The 11,895-nt window shown below is 32.9% G+C and overlaps 1 protein-coding gene across 1 annotated transcript in view; it reads right to left on the minus strand.

The window, feature by feature from the left end:
• Positions 1–9,517, minus strand: part of LOC126979531 (protein halfway) — a 53,038-nt gene extending 43,521 nt beyond the window's left edge. The window contains exon 1 of the mRNA XM_050828868.1: positions 9,184–9,517. Coding sequence (XP_050684825.1) covers positions 9,184–9,210 — 27 coding nt within the window. The 5' untranslated portion in view covers positions 9,211–9,517. The remainder of the gene's footprint in view (positions 1–9,183) is intronic.
• Positions 9,518–11,895: the final 2,378 nt, after the last annotated feature.

An 11,895-nucleotide genomic window follows, 5' to 3' on the forward strand; every position in this document is an offset into this window, starting at 1 on the left:
TAAATTTTTGCACTACAGTAAAAAAGTAAGCACATACATCTTACCTACTAAATATTATAAAACCCGTTACTTATACTTTTATATATTCATTGCCCGTGCTTTTAAATATTCAACGAGAGGTATTTATGTACATTTTCAATTAGTATTTTAAGATTTCTGATGTTTTGTCAGTGTAAGAGCACTTTTACATTACGTCCGAGCAGAGACCGATCCGTACCCGTGAAAATACAGATCTAGAAATCACGGAACGAATCCGGATATTGCTCACGCACAAGTCCAATCTCTGATCCAATTCCATGAAGTTCATGGGCCATTTTTTTAAATACGGCATTTTACGTCGCAAAGTATTCAAGTCGTTGCTCATGAGTCCATTCAATTAGCGTCAATTTAACTAAGTAAGATCATGAGAGACTTATTCTTTTATAAATTTGGAACGTTTAATATGTAAGTTACAATGAAAAGGAGAGGCATTATGCTGTTGAAATCAGTGACGGATTGACGGAGAAAGAAACTCAATAAATAACGTAGGAGGAGGACATTTTCAATAACAAAGTGACTGACTTTGGAATTAAATGGCGCTCTGAGAGAGAGAGGAAACGATATTTTTTCAGTATATTTTTTTATAATATCACCATTACATTACATAAATAACTGCTAAAGACATCGCAATCTTATCTCAGGCTATCTCAAGAGATAGATTTAGATACTCTGCAGTAGAGAAACAAGAATTACTCAGAGTTCTTTTAAAACTTTTTAATTTTATTTAAAGACAACGTCTTATCAAAGGTTGGTATTTATGACTGTTTACATTTTCTTAAAACTATTGCGTATTTTATGGTTCATACTGAAATTTGTAACCCGGAATTGTTAGTCTCTCGTGTTATATATTGAGCCAAATGTTTATCTTTATAAACATATAAGTATTAAGTTTCCATAAATAATGACAATAAAAGGCCATCATATATTTTCATTTGAATTATTCTCTATGAGAATGTCTAAAACCAATCAACTTTATTGTAAAAAGAAAACACTTTTAAGAATAGAATTTTATTAATATTAAAGTTTTGCATAAGAGGTGTATTAAATTATATTTTTAGTTATTTTATACCCATTAAAGTTTGTTTATTTAAAAGTAGTCTTTTTTTAATTTTTAGTGTCAGTAACGAGTAATAAAGAACATCATCCACACAAAAAAAAATATAAGAAATGTTCATAAAAAATTACTGGGCCAAACTGTGTAAAATTTGGGACCAAATGGCATCTGTTCCGCATCGAACTAAAGAAGAATTACGTAAATCGGATCATAAATCTCGGCGTTATTTATTTTATTTATTTATTTATTCATAAAGGCTTACTACCAACTAAACATAATTTATTAATATATGCACTAAGAATTAAACAAATATAATATAATAGTTTAAATGTACTTAATTTAAATAAAGGTAGGCACAACATTACTATACGAAATACATGTGATATTTTAAAATATATAAATTTTGGAGAGCAATATAAATATGTTTTTTAAAATTAAGAAAATTTCAAAAGCAGATATCAATGTTTTCATCTATATTAAAAATACTATTATATAAATTGTAACATTAGCTGTAGAGGAGAGTTTAAGCCATAATTGCTGTGGTGGCTAAACCGACAAGGCAGGCACATGCAAACCGATTTGTGATAAAAGTGAAGGACAGTACATATCCGTAATTGGTGTATATATTAAAAAAAAAACGATCGAACTGAGAACCTCCTTCTTTTTGAAGTCGGCTAAAAATCAGCAGCATGCACAGCAAAATATCGTATGGCATCATGAATGTAACTGTAATACACTAATCTAACACTAGTTAACTTGTTATATTTTTAACTGAACGCTATGCGACGTGTGATACTACCTAAGAAGACCGTTGTGTCCACAAGTTCCAATCTCTCAACGTTTATAGGCGTTTGTGACATTATTTGATGTAATAAACCGTTTACATTTTGTTTTCTAACAGTTTAAAAAAAAGTCTATTCGTGTCAAACAATTGTACTTTTTAATTTGTATTATTCACCACAATGGGAAGCTTCTTGTTTGCTAGCTGTGTACTACAGCGGCGCTATTCTATCGTGAAGCAGTAATGTGCAATCATAATTGTGTTTCGCTTTGAAGAGTGTCGTAGCTAGTGAAATTACTGGGCAAATGTGACTTAATTTCATATTAATTTATTTTGAATAAAGCGGTTACAAGACCAATTACATTAATCACGTACATTGCTATTGCTAGACACTATTATGCGAGGACTCACAAAGTTGGAGCAAGAGTAACTGCACCAACACCTCAAGTCTGTTAGTAAACAGATCACAATCTGGAGCTCTATTATCAAAATTTAAATCCGAAGTTTCGTTCCGAAACGAAAGAACGACGAACTTCGTGACGTGCGGACGGATTTCATTTCGGAACCATAGACATAAACATAAAAGGTGAAGTTGGTTACGATCATAATAATGTTAAACAACGAAAAAGTAAATGTCAAGTGAATTTGGGAATAAGGTAAAACGAAAGACAAATTGTCTAATCGCGAACTTCGTATCGATCTTCGGATCCGAAACACTTTCGTAATAGGAAAATGTACGATCCGTAAACTGAAACTCGTGTTTCGATTTTGGTAATATGCCTCCAGGGCGGGCTTCTAAGACTATTAAACAATTTCAAGACTCGCGGCACGGGCGCCGCAGTGCGTGAGACCGTGCGACACGCGGGGACTGCCACAAGGCGGTGATTCTGCTACGACTATCATTGTCAGGTATATGAATCAGCTCATTATGAATATTATGGGCATCTATTAAGCCACGGCTAACTTTGAGAAACGCTGACCGATATAAGTACGGGTAATAACCCACTTATATTGGAAACGCAAAAATGCTTTTAGTCTTTCTCTAGCATAAGGGAATCGGTTACTTATGTCTCAAGGTGACGAGCGCAATCGTAGTGCCGCTCAGAAATTCGGTTCGGTCAAGAAACTGGAGTGTTACGGGCAGACACCATTTACCATCAGATGAACCTCCTCCTCGTTGCTTGCTAACAAAAAACAAAAAAAACATCAAACAATACAAACATGGCTATTGTTTACCACAAAAGGTAAGTCGTTAATGTATTTTATGATAATAAAAAAAAATATGACCGAAGAACGGACAATGCTGAACACATACAGGTTTACCCGAAAACCATTTGCTGTGTACGTCGACTATCCGAACCCTTCGATTTAAACATTTTGACTGGTTGAAAAATGTATGATGTTTATTCTACTCTGTAATGTCACTGAGTAGGGCTGGACACGTATAAAGTAATCTTTAAGTTTGAAGAGTAAAGTTACATAGTGCAGTTAAAGTTGTGGTAATTGAGCCTTCATTTATTATTATTAAGTCTGTAGTGAATCCAATTTGATTATTTTTCAATACTTACTTTACAAAAGTACTTTTGTAACTGCTGTAGTAAAAGTTATATAAACAGGTAGCACTTAAATAGGTCTAAATTTGACAGAAGTAACAAACAATTGCCTGATTTTAACAAATATTGATGAAATTGATATTGCTGTATTTCTTAAGATCAGGGAAAACGCCTTCAACCATACATTTATTAAATATTATTGTCAATTCAAGGGGTAATGTTTACCATGTTCAAATGTTACCCGTTTTGTAAAAAGCCCTTTGTATTATTAAGTAAATTAATATAAATACTACTATGAACATTTTACATCAAATGAATATTCAGGTGCATATTGTAATTTGAATAAATCCTGATAAGGAATTCAATTCTTGCGTAACTAGTTACAATCGGAATAGAAGAGAATTTATCAATATTCGTCTGCAAATTGTTTTTCCAAATTAAATAACGCATTATGTGTCTTCCACCGCATTAGTCACAAGTGTCGGATGGTATTCCGATGCAGTGTTTGACATGGTTGATTTTGCGTCCATAAGCCACTTTAATGTCATCCTAACCGTTTTGGATGACGTTCATCCACAGTGCGGTCTCCGAGTAATTTTCTTGAACCTCATTACGAGCATTACCAGTGTGACACGACATAGGTTGGACCGTTGATTCTCACGGACCCTCCGGTTTGATCCAATGTGTTTTATGTTTTCGAATTCATAATAATATGTACGTTTATTCGATGCTTTATAAGGTTGACAAAGCTCTTGAGATTCCTTTGGTGCTACAAGAGAGTATATGCTGCAGTGATCACATACCATCACGTAACCCTCTTTTTTTATGAAATTAAGAGACGAGACGAGCAGGACGTTCAGCTGATGTTAATTGATACGCCCTGCCCATTACAATGCAGTGCCGCTCAGGATTCTTGAAAAACACAAAAAGCGCGTACACCTTCCTTCAGGGCGGCAACGTTCCTGTGATTCCTCTGGTGTTGCAGGAGAATGTGGGCAGCGGTGATCATTTAACACCAGGTGACTGGTACGCTCGTTTGTCCTCCTTTTCCATAAAAAAAGGCAATACAATTGCGCTCGTCACCTCGAGACATAAGATCTTACGTCTCATTTGCCCAGTTATTTCACTACCTACGGCGCCCTTCAGACGAAACACAATAATGTTTACACATTACTGTGCTTCGGTCTGAAGTACGGCAGAAATAGGCCCCGTTGTGGTACCCATAATCTAGCCGGCACCCTGTGCAAAGGAGCCTCCCACTGGTAAGGTCTCGAGTAGCTGATAATACATCCTTTATTTTTACTTTATTTATTTTTTAGAAAGTAAGCGAACGTTTTACTAGGTATTGTTTCTAACAGCATAAAAAAGAAAATAGTAGAAAGTTGTTTATATATTTCCTATTTACATAATGCAAAATATGCAAATTTATCACTTAATCGCGTTTCACTGATAACAAACCTTGCTTATAAATTTTGTGTTATAAAAGTATAACTAGTTTAACCAATAATATTGCTACAACTTAAAAAAAATTATGACTTCAAATTTGGAACGCGCCTATTATGACAGACACTTCGATCAGATCCCGCCATTTTAGATATTTCTTTCGAGGTTGATATAAATAAATTTCAAGTCTTTAGCTCTAATTGTTCCAGATATATCGTGATGAGTGACTATATACGTGGAAATCTCTTATATATATACATATATATGTATATAGATTTACTAAATGCACACCTAGTTACTAGAAAATAAATCAATTTCAGTATTATCACTGTTATGCAAAATATTGCATAAATTGGAACTTCTAAATACTATTTGATCAATACTGCCTTTGGTGGTAAGGGATATGAAGCAGGGGCAGTTTCCAAGACTAGACTCTAAGATGAATTAAATTTAACAATTTTAACAACAATAATTATTAGCGACCATATAGAATTAAATTAGTTCCATTGTACCAATGATTTTATTTTGTCATTAAACTTGACCAGATCATTGCCGTATGAAGCACCTAACTTAAAAGTGTAAAATAAAAAAAAAATACAAAAAATACCGACTTTACACATACATATGTATTATAAGAAAATTTATTAAAGTAGGCGTTACTTTGCGGAAATCCATAATTATACAAATGATTTGAGTTTTCTTTAGTGTTAATTCCGCCAATATTTGTCTTTAAACAATTCGACACGTGTTTCGCCTCTACACGAGGCATCCTCAGGACGTGTTGTCTCGCCAAAATCTGGCACGAGACTCAAAGTCTCGTAATATATATATTATATAATTTGAAATGCAAATTTTCTCTACAAAATTTTGTAGTGTTGATTTTGTATTACTACATTTCCTTTTTTACAGATTTTTCTTGATATTTTACGGATAGATTTTACGGATCTCTATGTTTGTGGCGTATTCAGAAAAACCACAGCTCCTTTTTCAGTAAATTATTTACTATTGGAATTTCTGGAAGCAGAACTTTTATGTTAGGTATATATAAATAATATATTATAAGTAATTTATATAAGTATAAAAACTAAAAAATGGCTCTGTCCCTAATCCTATTACACCACAGCTGAATATCTAATGATCGGTCAGCCTGGGACTAGATTATGATTTTCTTATAGCGATAGAAATGACTGTACAATATTGTATATTTTTATTGAAAAGAGCGCAAAAAAAAGTATGCTGGGAGAGTTTCTTGCGCCGCTTCTTCTATCTCAGAGCGCCATTTGTGTCCGAGGCGGTAGTATCTGGTATATTAAAAATGACATCAAAACGAAAATAAATTCCAATTATGCCTTTATAGGCAAGTATAGGCAATACTAAAATTTTGAGACTGGCTCCTTCGAGATAGCTCAAAAAAATTTATAGGGTAAATGGATAGTTAAATTGGCAAGTTTTTGGATGAGATGCGGGAAAATAATTATCAGTTTCTCATATCATTTTATAAATATTAACGTAGCTTTTTATATTTTACTAACCGTGTAATTCAACTTTTGATATTAGTTAATGGTATCAGATAAATTAGATGAAGACTATATTTGCTTGCATAATATAATCCGAAGTATATTTATCACCCACCATCGCAGTAGCCCTATGCTTGGCGAGAAGGTGACAATAAAACATGGAAAGTTCTAGATCGCAAGATTCTATATTTTTTGTGGGGCGTTGTAGGCATATGCTTTTACAACAAGATCCCAGAAAATGTTCAAAACAAATGTAGGTATTACGAAATTAAAAAAAAATTGTTAAAAAACGTTTGTGTGGTTAAAGGTTACATATAACATAAATGACTTTCTCAATGATACCACAGATTGGTAATGGAGCGACCGCCCACACCATATTTGTTCTGATGAGAAAGCCCGCTGAGTTTGTTGCGCCCATTCCTGTCAGGTCTGAGGCATTCGTTTTGGAATCGGTGGTAGTTTTTGACTTTCAATAATTTCATAAGTGATGTCATATCCGATTTTGAATAAAAATATTTGAATTTGAATAACATATTATCAGTACCTACATTATGCAGAAAAAAATTACCGCGAAGCTAAGACGTGAGAACAATATATTATATACTTACTGTATATCAATATATATACTATGTAAGTACCATAACTATTCTACGAAAGATTTGTATCGTTAAAATAACACAATATGTATATCTATCTACTCCGACACAAGGAAAACGTGAAGTTATTTGTAAGCACCTACATTGGTATGTATGTATACACAAAAACATAATTAGTATGTTTTGTTAATTATGTTTGAATAATGACCGACCGAGTATCGAGTCAATTGTGTGTGAAACAGTTTTATGTTATTAATTAGAATATTGTTATGTTTAACAAAATTTAACCTGTATTTATTAATTATAATACATTTAATAAAATTTGAGTTCTTTAATAAAATTCTATGCGTGTTTATCAATTACATTATTACACCACAGACTAGTAAAAAAAGAAGGATATTATCAAGTGAAGCACCGTTATGCTAGTGTGTGTGCGGTTACGGGGGATACTAGTTACACAATTTTTTCTCCCTTAAATAATCATATATCCACAAATACTTTTATAGTATTGTTTTTACACTTAATCACACCGCACGACGGCATTTTTAATATATTTTATTGCGACGCAAACTGATCTGTCGCAGACGATGCATGGCAAATCTCATAATGGCGGCCGATCGGCTTGTATTAGTGTAAGTGTATGCGTGGGGCTATGTATTTACACGTTTACTGGATCGTTTTGGTGCCTCACTGTTATGTAAGGTGACACGGTTCTTATTTTACTCGTCCGTGTATAACACTAGTTTTAAAATGTTTTTCTTAATTAATAATAAATAACCAAATTCTTAATAATAACAATGATATTAAAGTACTACTTTTCGATTAAAAAAAGTATCGAACAAGATCTCCCAATCGTGTTTTCAGTTAAGGCATCAGACAGAAAATGGTTTGCAAATAAATAATATATTAAAATTTCTCTTTTATAGGATATTTAGTAGTTAAATCTCGTGAAAATCTCATAATATAATTATGGGAGCCTACCCTTAATGTCAATTTTAACAATATGTCACTAATAGTTAATTAATAAATTTATATATGTACGTATATTTTAATAATATACGTAAAGCACAGTAGCAATAAAATCTGAAAATTTATGAAGATAAAATGAAATTGTTAGAAAACTGAATAATACCTACTTACCTACAATAAACATATATTTTAATACCCATTGATATATTATTGCATTCATTGACTTCAACTAGGTATTTAAGTAGCAAAATATTAATATTTAAAACTAGGTAGGTCATAATTAAATAATTACTCCCTTATTCATAATAGTCTGCTAACTTAAAGCATTGCTAATTCTCACTCTGTCTTCTTCTATATCAGAATCACCTAAGTCAGAATGAGAAAAAACACTCTTTAGCGGCTGTTTTAAGCTAGCGGACCATTATGAATAAGGGGGTAACTCGGTAGGGAACTATTTATTTCTTTCCTGAATGAAATAGTTAATTGTTTATTTTTAGAAAAAAAAAGGTACCGTAAGGCTTTTGTATTTCCTATATAATTGAGACATTTTGATTTAAATTAGAATAAGGTGTAATTTGAACAAAGAAATGGTCTAAAATAATATTTACCTTTATCAAGATCCATGAATGAATTTAATTATGAAGTGAATTCATAACATTTTAGGTGGGATTCAAAAGTTCAAACTGACGACTGTCGCTTTCAGTACGACCAAGTAGGCCACCACTGAGCATTCAGTGGCTTCCATTAATATTCAAAGAATAGGTTCAATGGTACCTTTTGTATATGATACATCTATATTTATAATCCCTACTACTATTATAAACGTTTGTTTGTTACGCTTTTACACTGGAGCTACTGCACCGATTTTGATAAAATTTGGTACAGCGATAGAGTAGAGCTTTGGAAAGGACATAGGTTACATTTTATCCCGGTAAAATCCATGATTCCCGCGGGGTTTGTGATAAATTGAAATTGTCGTCGAGCTATAACTATAGGTACCTATAGTAGGTTTAGTTTGCCATAGCCCAATATATTGGAAACGGAATCTTCAATTCCAAGCTTGTTTATTATTTTTAAATATCTTTTATCTAAGTGGTTGAATGAACTAGTAATTCATAAAGCAACCTTCATATTTTATGAACTTAAGAATTCAAAATGATTATAAGGATGTGTGATAAAATGAAAACAACAAATAAGTGTAGTATATAAGCAATTAGAGAATTTGACTTACATTAATTAAAAATCTTAAATCCCTCATTGTAAATAAATAACACTAGAAGTAAACACGATTACACTAAAATCAAGTAACACATAACAAACAAATCAACTTTCCACTTCTATCGGAAACGAATAGCTCCCGCGCACCATAGCCAACTCTGTTCTTACCACATTCTGAATTAATTTTATTACCAATCAATAAAAAAAACAATACTAGTCATAAAAATCACTTCACTGCACTATTGTTCGTTAACGTAAGTATTTACAAGCGCTCTACGTAACAGTACGGCTTCAACTTGGCACGACACAAGAACGAATAACTAAATAGCTATAAGTTTAACGTTCCGATGCCGCCGCGGCCGCTTCTCGAAGCCTGACGCGGTAATGCAGCCTTACAAGTGGTGCAGACAGAGCGGCCGGTTCCAAACTGCCATTTAAAGACCCTTTACTCCTACCATCCAAATGGTGTTTAAAAACAGTCTATGCTAACGCAAAATTTGTGCTTATAATAAGTAATTTAACTTAATATATTAAGTTGTCTAAGCATCTTCACATAGGTAATGTTCTACCATTAAAATCATAAATATTTGTCTTTATTCCAAAGGATCTAAGGAAGTGGCTAGATATTTTAACTTCTACATAAAAATTGTCTACATTTACCACTAATGTAAGCTACATAGTGGAGATGATGTTGCTATTTCAAATGTAACTAAAAGTACTCTGTGTTTTCAATGTAAGCTTTGGACACATACAAGGAACAACAAACGATTAAAATGTCATCAAAATGTCTTCCGTCTCTTTCACTAGTCTTCACTAAATCATCCACTCTTTTTTTTTCCATTCCTTTTCCGCCATTTTCTTTTATGTGGAACTTCATCTTACTTACAAATTACTAAAATTATGGGATCCATGAGGGCTACGTATTGTTAGATGTTTCATTTGATCATGAGTGTCGAATTTTATAAATAATTAATGGGCAATCTGGAATTCATTCTTTAATACACTTCCTGTTTTTGCAATTTAAGTTGCCAATCTATGGAAAGGTATGATGATCATTTTCCTGGTGGTTGGTGCTCACGATATATATTTTATTGATTTAATACCGATATTTCGATCCAATTGCATATATCGTGGTCGTGGCGGAACTGCAGAGGCGAGATCACCAACTACTGAATTGAGCTGCATAACCCACGAGTAATTTCCGCTGAACGCCAATATATCCCACGGCTTGTTAGAGAAGATATCGAAATTAAAAAGCATCCTAACAATTTGAATAGGGAAGACGGTATTAGACTAGTGCAGACATGGAATCTCGTGGTATCACTCTACAGTACAAATGCAACAAAAATACCCAAAAGTGTGTAAAGTAGTGTGGGTCGTGAGTTTGGGAATCAAAGACCAAAATGAATTGCGCCACGTGGACGATTGATGTACTATCTCATCTCTAAGTCTCAAGTGTCAATGTGTCATTTATTTCTCACCACCTCCGCAGTTCCACCGCGACCACGATTCATGCAATTGGATCGCAATATCGGCACCAAATTAATAAAATATATATAGTGAGTACCCGTCATAATAATTAAAACATTTTAATCGTATATGAAAATATATGGTGACTTCAATGATTATTGTTATCAATTAAATTGCCCACTGGCCAGAAAATACTCCGTCTATTTTAAGTTCCACACGATTGAAGTTTCAACACAAGTGCGAAAAAGACAAACAATATTATAACAAACACCAGGTAAAGAAAACGAACACCAAAGGGAGACAGCTATATGTTGTTATATTGCCTACCGACATTAGCATTGGGAACAGTGTCGGTGTACGGGACAGAGTGAACGATACAGCGTGGTCAAACATCGCTGGCCTCTATAGATTACCTATATCTATTGAATAATTACAATATTTATGCTGTAGTTAAAAATAACCGCGCGACAGATAACGGGCTTGTTTGTGTATTCATCTCGACGCAATGTGGCCTAGATCTGTGTTTGTAAAGTATAATCGTCATTATAATTTAAAATGCTGAATTTACAATAACCCCTTTGTTACTGAATTACATTGAAAAGAAAACAGTTGGGTTGCTAGTATATAATATAATAGCTGACACGACAGACGTTGTTCTGTACATTATAAATAAAATATTGTTTATTTTTTTTATCAATTTGTCAATAATTCTCACTGTTGTTATAATGAAATTGTTTCATAGCAGAACTGTTAATCTGCGCGTCAATAAATTCTTTTATATGAAATATAATATACCAAATATTGGAATAAAAATAATTAAGGGCCCAAATCGAAATAAATACTATCATATTACATTTTACATATTATATTGTAATTGAAATGATTTGTAAATCCATGTAAATGTAAATCTTGATATAAAAGAGTGGCAATGAGTTTCTTGCTTGCTAGCGGTAAATTCAATTAGATTTTTTTTTTGACATTCATAAATGTCGTTGCCCTGACGTACGTGAATAAACTGATTTTGATTTGATTTGATTTGATTTGATTTGATTTGACATATCTCTCAAGTTGGACTAAACTGCACTCCATGAAGTAATCCCCATTAAAATCCGTTTATTAGTTTAGGAGTTCACTGGAAACAAACATCTGGACACTGGATTTATATATACCCTACTAATAATATAAATGTGAATGTAACTTTGTTTGATACGCTTTCACGCCTAAACCGCTGAACCGGTTTTAATGAAATTTAGTA

Source organism: Leptidea sinapis, chromosome 3, assembly GCF_905404315.1.
Source record: "Leptidea sinapis chromosome 3, ilLepSina1.1, whole genome shotgun sequence".
NCBI classification, from domain to species: domain Eukaryota; kingdom Metazoa; phylum Arthropoda; class Insecta; order Lepidoptera; family Pieridae; genus Leptidea; species Leptidea sinapis.